The following is a 13,890-nucleotide window of genomic DNA, read 5'->3' as shown; positions in this document are numbered from 1 at the left end:
ACTCCTGGCACCAACGCTTCACATCCACAAACCACCTTGGCCAGTAGAAACTGGCCTCTAGGCCTACCCTGGCCTAAAATTTTCGGCACCAGAGATTTGGGGAGAACAACCTGAACCTGACTTGCTGCATCAGAATTGGCTGGTGGATGTCTTATCAACCTAGAGCCCTCTAATTGCACCTTGGCCCACACCGGTGCATGCTGCTGCAAATCATTGGGTGGTTGTAGACATGCATTCCCCTCCCTCTTTAAAGCTATCATTTTCTGCAACTCAACATCATTTCTCTGAGCCTGAGCCAATTCATCTCCCTTTTCTTGACTTGACAATGTTTTGGGACTAGTGTGTTGTACAGTACATATCACCGGACCAACTTTCTTTGTACTTCCTCTCCTGCTTGGTCAAAGCCCTACTAGCATATGCCATTACATGTTCCAGTCTCCCTTCTTGCTGGGACAACACTGCCCTGTTACCTGCATCACTGGCATCAGTGTCTAAATGAATGTTTTGTTGGGGTCTGGATATGCAAGAATTCAGGCTGACATTAATCTAAATTTGAGTCCATTTAAATCATCTGCCTTTCTCTGTAACCTGGTGGAGAGGACGAACAATCCCAGACAAAGCTTTCATAAACCTCCTGTAATAGGAGGCTAGTCCAACGAAATTCTTTACTTCAGTCAGATTTTTTGGCACCGGCCGCTGACACACTGCTTCTGCCTTAGCAGGATCCACTTTTACACTCCTTTCTGAGATTATATGGCCCAAGTAATACACTTGGTTAGCAAACAACTTGCACTTGGCTGGCTTTACTTTGAGATTAGCCTGACCTAATTTGGTTAAAACCTCATCCAGTCGAGACAGATGTTCTTGAAAAGTGTGCCCAAAGATGATTATGTTATCCAGTTACACCAGACAAGTGGTCCGCTGAAGATCTGCAAGCACCAGATTCATCAGTCTCTGAAATATACTTGGACTATTACACAGGCCAAAACTCAGGACATTGAATTCAAAAAGGCCTTGACGTCTTGCAATAACTACTGGCAAAGTCCAGAGTTGAAAACCAACAGGCTTTACTCAAGCTGTCGAGTGTATCGTCAATTCATGGTAATGGATAAGCATACTTCTGGGTTAAATCATTCAGTTTGAGAGTAAAAATCACTCTGACTCCAGGGTTACCAGGGGCACAAAAAAGCAGATTGGTTTCCAGGGGCAGGAAAAAAAAGAGGGAGTACCAGGGGCACAGGGGCAGCCGTGGCTGTTAGTGTGTAGACCAAGGAGGGGTGCTTAAGAGTGGGTCCAATGGTTCGACTGGTGGGCAGGGTTCCTGGGAGCTTGGGCTTAAGACCCGGGCCTGAACCCCTCCACTGGGATTAGGGTCAGGGCATGGCATAGGGGGTGGCAATAGGGTAAGGGGGCCCTGTCCGAGGGTGTGTGGAGGCCTCCACAAGGGCTTTGAGGGTAGTCTTAGGGTTAGATATAGGAGATAGCGACTACTTTTTGAGTGCCACATCCTAAAATAACTCCAGACAGGAAGTAGCTAGAGACTTGAAAACTGGCGTGCAGGATCCCCTTGGGGTTGTGCTTCGATGAGAGTGGAATGGAGCTTCTACGCTATTCCTATCTAGGGATCACCATAGACCCCCATTGTGAAATTTGGAAGCCAAATTTCACAAAATACCAAGGACAAAATCGTTCTCCTAGAAAGTGTCACCTTTCTCGCCCAAGATATGAACTTACAATGGAGGACAGAGTGGCAGGGCTCGCCTTGGTCAGGGTGGAATCCATGTTAAGTTCATAACTCCTGAATGGAAACAGCAAGAGACTTAAAATTTTTGAGGACATGATTGAGACCAGTCCGACTCATTCTGCATTGAGTCCGACATCAGATTTCATTTGTAACTACTACGATGGCACCTTAATGCATGGGTTTACTGGGGCTCAAGCACCAGGCCCCAGAGAACCAGGGGCCTCACAAGACATGAGTTAAAAAACAAACAAACACAGTGAACATGATGTAGGAGAGTAAGCTACCTGTGATACCGGGCAATACCCCCCAGCCCCCTTACCCATTTTTCAGATAATCCTCGCCTCACTCATTTTACCCATTTTTCGGGTAATCCATTTACTCCGGTACAATGGTCTGAAATGTTCAAGGGGGTTTTCACCAAATGCACGTCTATTAGTATGCATAAGAAAAATTTCATATTGTTTCATAGAACATATCTTACTCCTTAAACCTTTGTTACAAATGTAAGTCCTACAGGAGAAATTTAATTCATCTGTTTTGGTCCTGTGACCTTCTCCGAAAAAAGAGACATACATTCTGTTATTCAAGATGTTATTGGAAAACAGTTTTTAATGACTCCAACGCTGTATTTGTTCTAGTTTTACCTCTGAAACTATGCTTATCAGACTTAATAGGTTTGTTAATATTTTTTTCATTTGTGGCTGAGAAATGTATTTTACTTTTATGGTCTATGCCACACATTCTCTCTAATGAAATGTGGCTGGAACGGATTGCCACCCTGATGCAGCTGGAGAAGTTGACTTGAATCAAAAACCGTTGAAGTTCCGGAGGATGTGGGAATCATTACGCATATTTTTGCAAACACTCTGAACTGAACCCTCTAATTTTTATTTTGTGTGTGTTTTTGTTATTATTATCAATTGTTGTGGTTGTGCAGTCCAACCCACCCACCCACCGGCACTGCACAATTATGTATGTACTATGTATTATGTTCTGTATAATGTTTGTGTTTCTTTAAGCTTGAATTATAAATCAGAATAAAATTTATATATATATATATATATGTGTATATATATATATATATATATATATATATATATATATATATATATATATATATATATGTATGTATATATAAATTTTATATATGCACAGAATAATTTGTGTCCAATATGGTTTTTCACATAAATGTTTATATAGTTTTTATAGTAATTATTAAAATGACATCTCCTCCTTCTCCCTCATTAAAAATCCAGAATCTGTGAATATGTAAATATTTTTCAGTTTCAGAAGTTTCATTTTTGGACACAAGATGTCTCCTACTTCACTGTAAAGTCTGTTCTCAGTGTTTGTGCACTGGAGGCTTCAAGTTTCCACATCAGTGATGTTATGCATAATTGTAAATTGAATACTGGACCATGATTGGCTCCAAACCAGTTGTGATGTCACAAATCGTGCTTGCAGGTACAGGCCTTAGACAGTGTGTACAGAGAAACTTTCCACATCCAACATATGATTTTTATGACAGCATTCTAGTGTCAAACTCTGCACATACATCATTCTGCAACAACAGAACAGTCAAGCTCAACAGTGAAGCTCAAACATCCAACTGAAGGAACAAGAAGAAAAACACTATTTTCAGTGGATGGGAACTTTATGTGATACACAATGATTTAATATAAATGGTGTTTTATTGCTATTTGTAACTGTTTAAATATCCTAGTTTCAAATTGTGATTTCTAACTTTTTAACTGGTGCTTTATAATCCAAAATAAATCTGTAAATTGGTTTATTTGATGAGATTTTGAGCCTGTAAAATGTTATCGTAACTCAAATCAAGTAACAGTACACTCGACCCCCTTCTTGCATTCAACCAATGTGTACTTTACACCGCTAGATGGTACTATAATGCTGTTACATACAGGTACAGAAACTGGACTTTAACAATAAATTCAATGGGCCTGCTGCACACGCACCGGGTTATATATAGCCTACAGTAGCCTACAGATGAGCGCCTATTTGCTGCAACTGAGTGAAACTGCCACTTGTTAGGCTAAGTAATGAAAATACTGTGGAAAATCCATCATTCACTGGAGGTACAGAGCCGATTATTAATGCTTCTTCTTGTCAGCATCGAGTTTGGTAATAGTGATCTTTTTTCAGCCAACAGATGGAAAACATTTAGGATACTTGCAGTAAGTGTCTCATATATTTTCACAAAACGATTGTTTTACACACAGGCAGTAATAGTCTAAAAGCTCAATTTTAAGGTATAACAGCTGCCTTTTGACAAAATGCCAGTGAACCTGATGATAATCCGTATGTGAGATTTTGATGATGATGTTAATATAGGCCTAAATGATACTATCCCAGAGAGATCGTATCTCCGGGATAATATAATTTGTAGTAATTTCAGCAATGTTGTACGCCAGTTTAAGTCCACTAAAGTTAACGTAGGCTAGATTGGCGGAAAAGTGTAGCCTTCCACATTGGTCTTATGTTAAGGCATGCGCATCATATATTTGCTAAAAATATTCAGGAGCACATAAAACCATAATTTTGACTTCAAAGACAACACCAGAACAAATTTGCTTAGACTGCTTTTCTTTTGCCTCCAATCATCGCAAGGCACCTTTTTTTCTCTGTGATCTTCACACGGCGGCGGCCCATATCTTCACAAGGCCATGGCCTAATTGATTTTTATTTTCATTCAATATTCCCCCGGAGCTTGCTTTCTTGTCAGCCCCCCTGGAACAAAACTTTTAAAAAGGAGGAGAGAGAGAAAAAAACTGGTCTCCTCACTCCAGGGGAAGCACAAAAGTCTGCAGAGAGAGCTCGAAAAGAAGCTCCTCTTTGAGGCTACCGAAAGGTCAAAATAATAAATGTAGACTCAATTGAGGCTCTCCACACAGACAAAAGGGGCAAAACGTTACATTTTGGCAGCGCAGACCCTCATAGCGTGATAAACTCATTTAAAGAAGCCGGAATAAAGAGAGAGCAGCATGGGTCCAGAGAGGGAGAAAGGGGCTTTCAGTGCGGCAGACAGGCCTGGCTCCTGCGAGGCCTTTTCTCCTGCACAGCAGCCTCCAGCCTTCACCAAAACTCTCTCTTATAGTCCTCAACTTTACTGCCTCTCACTCATGTCAGGAACTTTCTCTATAGTTTTATGTCCACACACCGAGATGGACTCAGTTTTCCAACTATAGGTATTGTAATTTGATGTGCAGCAAACCTCAAATAGTCTTCATATCACATTATATCTAATACAGGTAAATAATGCAAGGATAAAGAAAAATATATTGAATGTCTGAAGGCAAAAAGATTGTTAATGTTTGTAATATTCAGAAATAAAAATATGCTATAAAGTACCAACATATTATTCTCCTGGAATATTTCAGTCATTTTTCTTAATGCTCATTATTAATAGCAGCTGCCTGACAGTACATTCAGTACATGGGTCCACAAGCCAAAGCTCATTTGTGACTTGACATTTATAAAAAGCCTTTTTATGTAGAGCTCACTACTTTTTTTGTATTACAGAACCAGGATCTGTGGTCATGAAAAAGGATTCCTCAGCATTTTTGCCATCCAGCTGAGAGTTTCTTTGACTCAGATGAAACCAGCCGGGTGGAGTATTTTTTCTCTGACAAATATTTTCATTATCTCACATTCTTGGCACCATGAGACTGTGTCGTAACACCACATTCACCGGTCTCTGCTCTGAATTATGCCCACCCAAGGGTGTCAGGAACAACATAGACCTAAGATTAACTGACTGCAGTCTATTGGATTAATGACACTAACCTATTTTAAAAAGACAGACCCCCTGCATGTCATAAAATAACTTTTACTTAGTGGATTAACAAAAGTGACTATACATGTTTGAAAATAATTTATTTAACACGTAACATGAATATTTTACATTATTTAACGCATGACATTTTTGTGGTGCTTTTTCACATATATTGTTTTTTCACTGTTGTTCAACCCCACAACGCTATCTTCACGTTATATACAAAATTGAAATACATAATAATCATTTGATTTATTTATATTAGAAACAGGACTTACTGGCAGACAATTAAATGTTTTTGAAGCTGCAATATTTAAATTGTAAGTTTGTTGCAGAAACTCTGATGTGGCAGTCCCTCTGCTGCAATTAACCAATCAGATTACACTCCGTGATCACATGACGCTGTTCCTTGTTGCCTGGTTGCCAACAAAGACGTTAAATATCAAGATAGCTAACCTCGGCCTACGATAACCTCTGTTTGGCAGACCAAACATATAAAACAGTTTGACATTTGGCCTGACGACCAACCGGAGATATAACTGTACACGTGTGAGACTCCAGTGTAAACAGCTTTTATCTTTTTTGTTTACATGCTATTTTAGGGGCTAGCATGTCAGGCGGCTTAAACGAAAACGGAAGTAGTCTGGAGTGATTCCTCTCGCTTCGCTTCTCTATTCTCTGGTTCTCTTCTCTGTGTAACTGCTACTATGGTCGTACTTAAAGGAATCCCCTCTGTTTTATCCCCAGAACTGCTGTATGCTCTTGCAAAAATGGGCCACGGGGACGAGCTTGGTATGATATTCAACTATAGGTTGTCTTTCTTGTCAGCAGCGCTAGCGGTGATAGCTTATAATGTTTGCTCAGATACTGCTTGGCAATAGGCGGATCCAAATTCAAGTCACTACAAAGGGTGACAGAGCTGGACTGATCTCACAAGATCATTAAAGCACAGGTTAAAAATTGTTCATGTCTGTCTTAAAACAACAGCCAGGTGCCCACTGACAGAGGGTTTTCTTGCTATAATCATTCCTCCTGTTCATACTGGCCATTAGAAGATCCCTTCATACAGGAGGTCAAAATCCACAAGCCTCCTTCTGTGCAAACATTTATTTAAAAGTTTATCTGAAGCTAATATGAAGCTTCATCTGTCCAAATTAGTCAAATCAAGTAGATATCTTTCAACGTTACAGTGGAAAAGAGGAAAACCTCTCTCAGTGTTCATATGGACACCTGAATGTTGTTTTAAGGCAGACTTGATCCTGTTAGATCAGTCCCTTCAATAATGCACTGACTCTCTGTTTTTCTCTTTTTCAGTTCTTGCTGATGCAAATTTTCCAGCTTCTTCCATTTGTGCTTGTGGCCCAAAAGAGATAAGAGCTGACGGTATGTTGATGATCTGTCTGTAAATGTTGGGCAAGTGTATGTACTGGAACAGATTTTTTCCAGCTGTCTGAGTGTGATCTTTACCTTTCCAGGCTTGGGAATCCCACAGCTTCTGGAGGCCATTTTGAAGCTGTTGCCCCTGGATACCTATGTCCCCTCTCCGGTACAACACTCATAAATCTGCTGCTACTTTTGTTATCACTTTTTTTTAAAATTTCCTTTGTTACATCTATGCTGATGTGTCTCCACAGGCCGCAGTCATGGATCTGGTGGACAGTGACAAACAGAGATGTTTAGCTGTACCTGTGTGGGACACCTACACACACCTCCTGGGACAGGCTGGGCCTCAGGTTAACAACTTTTCACTCTAAAGGTTTAAAAAAAAAAAATGAGTTCAAGAACACACTTTAAACACTTTTAATGTTGGACTATTTCTGTGTTGATTTCTGTTTGCATACAGACTCCTCTTGAGAAGGTGGAAAGGTTTGCTTTCTATGAACGAGCCAAGAAAGCCTACGCTGTTGTGGCAACAGGGTGTGTTATTTTCTCTGTCTTCGTTTTTGTAGCTGCATTTTTGCTTCAGCACAATAAATACACTCGCTTTGTTAAAGAAAAAGGCAGACATTCATCACTAGTAGAGCCTTTAGCAGTGGAGTCTCAAACTTTCTTTACTTGAAATGTGTTCATGGTCTGTGGGATTTTAATTACTGGAGATTAACATTTGTACATCAGAAGACTATAAAATCTCCACCAATATTTGACACATTTTCTAAAAATGCAGCTGATAAGTAAAAATAGTTTCCTGTGCTCTGTCTACACAGGGAAACTGCTCTATATGGTAACCTGATACTGAAGAAGGGGGTCATTCCTGCCGAGCTGCTACAGTGATACACACACACACACACACACACACACACACACACACACACACATTTAACGTAATGATAATCTAAGATATGTGAGTATTGGCTCATTTTTTTCTTTTCGTTTATGAGTTGTTGTTTTTTTTCTGTGATTCCAGTTGCAAATGTCATTCCAATTAAATCAAGAGAAACTGCTCATTTTTGCATAATTATTTTCAATCTTGTTCAGTCGGGCCTCTCCACTAAAAGCTGTGAATACATAAAAACATGATTTATTCCTGTTAATTTGTGATTAATACTGTAAATATTGTCTTGAGTATGCGTGAGGTGGAAATGATTTTGTACCCCCTTCAATAAATAAAACACACAAAGTCTTTGTTGAGTGTGTTAAAGTATCTTTATTAACAGGATACATACAAGTGATATTAGGATTTATATGTATTTATTCTTGTTGTGGTTTAATAGAGTCAAATGAAACTCCTGCTGCAGCCACATTATATCAGCTGATTATAAATGATAAGAGTCTACACATGTTGAGTTGTTGCTGAGCGATCAGAGGTGGTGCAGATCATCCAGATCTTCCTCTGGCTCGCTGTACTTCCTCTGAGACGGCTGATCAACAGGAGCGGCAGCTTTGGCATCATCGTGGCGAGGGATGGGTTGTTGGAAGTCTAGATGGTACAAGTCGTCCATGTCCTCCTCTGGCTGAAGGTGAACTCTGACCTCACGTCTCAGCAGCTCATAGTGATGATACTGTGCAAGGTCCGGAGCTCGGAACTCGGCGCCGGATTTGTGTTCAGCGACTAGTGGGGCCAGATATGCATCCAGCTCCTTGTTCGCTTTGCGGTAGATTTCATCCCAGTCCTGCTCAGGTTCTTCGAAGGCCACGTTACTGAAAACAGGGTGATCAATGTCATCTCTATCTTCCTCTGGCACGAGATTGTACTCTGAGTTGGCATTTTTCTGTGAGGGCTCTGACTGGATGTCGGCAGCAGGGAGGGCGTCAAGGTTGTGTGTTTGAACTTTGAGCAGATCAGCCACAGACGGATGGTACAGCTCATCCAGGTCTTCTTCTGGCTTCAGGGGCTGTTTTTCCTGGCCAGTGCCTGTCATCTTCTTCCAGATCATCATGCTGGGGTCAATGTCATGCTGAGTCTCATCCATGTCCTCCGGAGGCTCCACTTCCACTCTCCAGGACATCTTCCCTGTGGCGTCTACTGACCTGAAATAAATATTACGCAATCTCAATCTGCGTTTCCTCGGTCCAAGAGAAGATTATTCACATTCATAGTTTAAGGAAATTACAACTTACATAACCGTATCCAGGAATGCTTCATGTGTGAGTTGATTCTGAGAAAAAAAAGCCACAGATATTACATAACTGCTGCCCCAATACAAGTTATTGACCATACACACAGAACTTTCAATTTACATTCATCAGGAATAATGTATCATGTGATTTGAAGCTGTTGAGTCTATACAGTGTAATATTCTAGAAAGCTGAGAGGAATATATACATACCCAGGGTTTATACGGTTTTGCTGTGACGCCACATATCAGAAAGATACACACGATTAGAGAAATCCTACAAAGAAAGAGACTCAGGGTTAATGTTCAGATTCAAAAGATGACACACAGTCTTTAGTCTCAGGTTGAAAAAAGCAATCTATACATATTGAAGCATTAAAACCAGGTTAATAGACATTATAGGAAAAGACAGGCAGCTGCTTACCTGGACATGTTGTCTCTGTTTCAGCTCAGCGTTTTGGATCTACAAAAGAAATGTTCCCCCCAGTTCACCTCCCGTGGAAACGAGGGACCAAAGTTCCACCAATAAACCGGTTATGTTTTCTTGACCTTTGTATCTTCCGAATGTAGGAACATCAGTGCTCAGTTGTTATATCACTAGATAAGGAATCTAGTCTGTGTTGCACATAACAAAGTGGCTCATTGTTTCTTTAAAAAAGTGCCTTTAGCAACATTTTGTCAAAATAACTATCTCTGTGCCAACATTTATTGCAAATTCAAATTCTGTCATCAAGTCTAATAAGAGTGATCTGGTCAGAATAAGATAAGGGCCTTTTTTATTATTTTACTATGCCGTGATTCTTGTCCGATGATTTTGACATGCAGAGACAGTCAATAGATCAAAAATACTGTATTCTATACCGAACTAATACAGTTATCAGTATTATAACTACATATTATGTGATTAATCTTCCTTATCAGCAGTCAGTGACAACAAAGTAATAATGCCGTATGGCCTTAAAGCTGAGGCCAACATATCTTTATCATGGTGTAATCTTTTCTTCAACTGCTTGGGCTTTATGTCACTACAGTGCAATATAAATAGTTTATTATTATGTATTACAATATAATAAATGAGAATGTCTTTCTGACTTCTTATCAGCACTTTATCATCAAATAATAAAATAAGAAGTTACTATTCAACACTCAGTTTTATCACTGTTGATAAGTTTGCTATTCGTGCCTGTGCGCCCCATACACAAGAAAACACTGACACAAATTTATCTACAAAACACTTCAATAAACTACAAGCAAACATTTAATCTCTGTTAGGTTGGAATACAAAAACCTACCAAACCTGCTCCTAAGACTTCCTGTCCCACATCCGCATCCCGCTGCCTGTTCCCCGAGCTCGATCCTGAGCTATGAAAAGTTTAGTTTCGCTTGGGGCATTTTAGGAACATGTTTTTAAATCTCTGTGTTTTTAAGTGTCCTTCTTTTAACTGAGTGACTTGTATTTTTACAAAATTTAAGTTATAATTTAACTTAACTTATAATTTATCAGTGATTTCTTTCCTGCTTTGTATCATGTTTTTTATATTCTAACGTGTATTATTGTTCTTTTTTGCCATGATAATGGCACAAACCCTCGTGCTTGGCTTACGTTCACAGGAACCTTCTCAGACGCAGACAGACTCCCTCCTACTGTACAGCTTCAATCAATTAAAACAACTAATTACCGTCCACACACACATCCACTGCAGGAGGACAGATTGGAGGCAGATGATCGGTCTGTGATCTTAGTGCCAGGCTCAACGCTCATTAAAGTAACTGTTGAGTATGTCAGCTCTGATCTATGTCTGTGCCAAGATCCTATCACACTGTAAAACCCACAGTTTCGACTAAAACAGATTCATGTTTGATGTACAGAAGTTGTTTGAATTATAACTGAGTTTATTGAGTACATTTTTCTGATATGCGGCCAAGACAGAAAACTTTTAACTAAGACTATGTTAAACATATCTAAGTTAAAATACACAGCCATAAAGTAATTTAAACTAATCTAACATAACATATACACCACACAGGGACGTAATTTAATTTCAGCTCAATGTTTCAGTGTCAAGAGATCCTTCCATCAAGCTGTGTGAGAGTTTGCAGAGTTTTCTCCCTTTAAGTCATGAGAACACTTCACTTCACCTCTTTCACTCTTCATACAACAGTAGGAGTCATTAAGTTAACATATGGGTTAATAATGTCTCATGACAACAGGACTGAGCACACACAACACACAACACACACACACACACACACAATGTAAGTACAACAGGAGCAGACAGACACGCCACACACTTCCTGCCTGTTCAAGGGATGGCTCCACCGCGTCTGCTGGTTATCTACCTTCACTATCAGATCCATATGTGTCTGTACGAGTCCAATGTTACCCCTCGACTAGCCCAACCCCCAGGTCACTGAGTGGTCTACTGTCTTCCACCCAAAAAGGCTCCTCGTGCAAACACCCATCATCTATATAAGATCGTCTGTGGTATACTAGTAAGGAAATGGCTACCGTTTCTACTTTTATTACTGTATTCGGACTCCACATTGAAAGGGATGTTTCAACATTTTGGGAAGTACGCTTTTCTTGCCGAGAGAGTGTACAAAGTGTACGCTAAATATGAAGCTACAGCCAACAGCTGGTTAGCTTAGCTTAGTAGACTGGAAGCAGGGGGAAACAGCTAGTGTAGTTCTGTCCAAAGGCAGATAAAAATCTGCCCGCTAACTTACTAATTAACGCTAAATATCTCATTTGTTCCCATATAAAAACCAAAGTCAAAAAATGGCAAGTTGCGGTTTTATGGGGGTGTTATGTGTTGGACTATTTCTTGACTGTGCAATATATTTTTATAGATTAAACTAACGAGATATAACATGTTAATTAGTGAGCTTTAGAGGTGCTGGAAGACAGATTTTGTCACTTGTGGACGGCGCCAGGCTAGCTGTATCCCCTTGTTTCCAGTATTTGTGCTAAGCTAAGCTAACTGGCTACCATACTGGTTTGAAAGCGGTATCAATCTTCTTGTCTAACTCGCAGCAAGAAAGCTAATAATTATTTTTCAAAAAATGTCAAACTATTCCTTTAAATGAGACTTCTTGAAGACAATAATAAAAACAATGTTACAGTTATACAGGGGACAAACTGGCTGTTAAACTGACATTGAGGCCATTATGGAAATGCTCTGTCGGTCTCCCAGAAACCACAACCCTGTGAGCAGACATCCCACAGCCTCAAGCCTTGAAAGTGAGGTTTGATGGATAAAGTGTGCTGAAGCTTCCACCAATCCACCCCCTGTGTCCTGCACACATCAGTGGAACAGCTTTCATGTGAAGCCTGGAGGCCCAACAGCTACCATCACAGATTTACCACAGGACTGTGCTCCCCTGAACTGCCAATGGTCCTGCAGAATTACATGAAAAACAAGCTCCTCTGAGGTCTAACCAGCCTCTGGTTGGCAGAGTGCTGCGGCTCAGAAAAATGAGTCCAGCTTTCTCCATTGGAAAGAAAGGTGCGTCAGTCACTACAGTGAAAGATGGATCAGATGTAGGAGCAAGATGATGAAGTGTCAGAAAAAAAAGAAAAGTCTGCAAAGGTAGTTTGTCTGTGTGATGCAGACGAGGTATGTGTGTGTAATCTGTGGAACTATTTAATCTTTTGAAGTTTGCATTTTGTAGTCACTTAAATGTGTCTCTATAATCATAAAAAATATACCTTCAATAAAAACACAATCTATAAAAAATGTTTTAATATCAACATGCACTTTTACCGCTTTGATGGGTTCATAGATTAAAAACCAAACACATATTTACATGTTATTGTATCTGACAGGGATGATGTATGGCCCATGTGTCACTAGGAATTTGTATCCACAGCACCTATCTTTGGTGGTGAAGAAGTTTATGTAGTGTAATTATCGAGCCTGGGAGCAAAACAAGTAAAAGAGATGGTGGAATATTTCTTAATGAGCCCCCCCCCCCCCTCCCCCCCGCTTCGCCCCTTTCATACTGGCTGCAGGTGATATGAGGATAATTGAATCTTTATATGTGGTGTGTACAGATTGTGCCCTGACACCTCTAGAAGCCATCAGAGGCTCTATTTGATCTGCCAAGTGCATGAGAAAATATGTTTTCCTGCCTTTCACACTGCATACTTGCGCTTGGTGAGGTGTGTGTGTGTGTGTGTTTGTGGTGGTACGATGTATGAATGTGCATGTATCATGTGAATGACAAGCCTTTTAGAAAATGTAAGGGCAACAGTAAAGAGCAGAACGAATGGGAGTTGTCAGCAAGTAATGATTGCCTGCCAATAAACTGTGAAACACACACATATGCGCTCACACACACACACATACAGAGTTATTGCACAAAATGCGAAGAAGGAGCCAAGAATAAATTGCCTGTCTGTAACTATTTAAATGCAGCAGTAAGTCATGATTTACGCCCGTAATTCTGGGATGGTGAACATGCTCCAAATGTTGCAGCTTGCAGCAATTTATGGGGGAAACCACCAAAATGAATATTTGACTGAATTCCCATTTAAAATGAACCTGGCTTTATTTTGCATAATGTCTCTGTTTTGTTGCGTTAGGTGTAAGAGTGTGCCATGTGCAGCATACACGCGTGCACAATGTGCAGTCAGATACAGTAGATTAATATGTCATTGCCACTGATGACAGCACTTTCTTCAAATTGTAACTTTAAGTGCAGAATCCGATGTCCTGGCTCTGCCCCAAAACCACAAACAGCTTATTACTGCTAAGACTGAGAGGAATGCAGTCATCGTGTTTCTACTTGACTTTAAG

General features: G+C 40.1%; 2 protein-coding genes across 3 annotated transcripts; one reads left to right on the top strand and one right to left on the bottom strand.

Annotated features, from left to right (window-relative positions):
* The first annotated feature begins 5,877 nt into the window (after positions 1-5,877).
* Positions 5,878-8,160, top strand: fuom (fucose mutarotase). Of its 2 annotated transcripts, XM_044372458.1 has the most exons (7): positions 5,878-6,106; positions 6,285-6,329; positions 6,852-6,920; positions 7,013-7,083; positions 7,172-7,270; positions 7,381-7,454; positions 7,742-8,160. In XM_044372458.1, the coding sequence occupies exons 2-7, from the start codon at positions 6,308-6,310 to the stop codon at positions 7,806-7,808; spliced, it is 402 nt and encodes a 133-aa protein (XP_044228393.1). In that variant the 5' UTR covers positions 5,878-6,106; positions 6,285-6,307; the 3' UTR covers positions 7,809-8,160. The 2 variants fall into 2 exon arrangements, with proteins under 2 accessions (XP_044228393.1, XP_044228392.1); XM_044372457.1 differs by lacking the exon at positions 5,878-6,106 and having other exon boundaries at positions 6,143-6,329.
* Positions 8,161-8,240: 80 nt separating this feature from the next.
* On the bottom strand, positions 8,241-9,813 carry si:ch211-217g15.3 (uncharacterized protein LOC368914 homolog). The gene is made up of 4 exons (XM_044372455.1): positions 9,516-9,813; positions 9,305-9,368; positions 9,096-9,133; positions 8,241-9,005 (listed from the first exon to the last, which is right to left on the bottom strand). Exons 1-4 carry the CDS (start codon positions 9,521-9,523, stop codon positions 8,336-8,338), a joined length of 780 nt encoding a protein of 259 aa, XP_044228390.1. The 5' UTR covers positions 9,524-9,813; the 3' UTR covers positions 8,241-8,335.
* Positions 9,814-13,890: the final 4,077 nt, after the last annotated feature.

The sequence above is a fragment of the Thunnus albacares genome, chromosome 14, assembly GCF_914725855.1.
Source record: "Thunnus albacares chromosome 14, fThuAlb1.1, whole genome shotgun sequence".
Taxonomy (NCBI): domain Eukaryota; kingdom Metazoa; phylum Chordata; class Actinopteri; order Scombriformes; family Scombridae; genus Thunnus; species Thunnus albacares.
This window is presented reverse-complemented; position numbering and strand designations above follow the sequence as displayed.

Excerpts from the sequence above, each read along its gene's own strand:
- fuom (XM_044372457.1), top strand. The coding sequence starts at position 6,245 with ATGGTCGTACTTAAAGGAATCCCCTCTGTTTTATCCCCAGAACTGCTG. Across the intron at positions 6,330-6,851 it reads GGGCCACGGGGACGAGCTTG|TTCTTGCTGATGCAAATTTT; the intron begins GTATGATATTCA and ends TCTCTTTTTCAG. Across the intron at positions 7,455-7,741 it reads TACGCTGTTGTGGCAACAGG|GGAAACTGCTCTATATGGTA; the intron begins GTGTGTTATTTT and ends CTGTCTACACAG.
- si:ch211-217g15.3 (XM_044372455.1), bottom strand. Across the intron at positions 9,134-9,304 it reads CAAAACCGTATAAACCCTGG|AATCAACTCACACATGAAGC; the intron begins GTATGTATATAT and ends TTTTTTTCTCAG. Across the intron at positions 9,006-9,095 it reads GCATTCCTGGATACGGTTAT|GTCAGTAGACGCCACAGGGA; the intron begins GTAAGTTGTAAT and ends TATTTATTTCAG.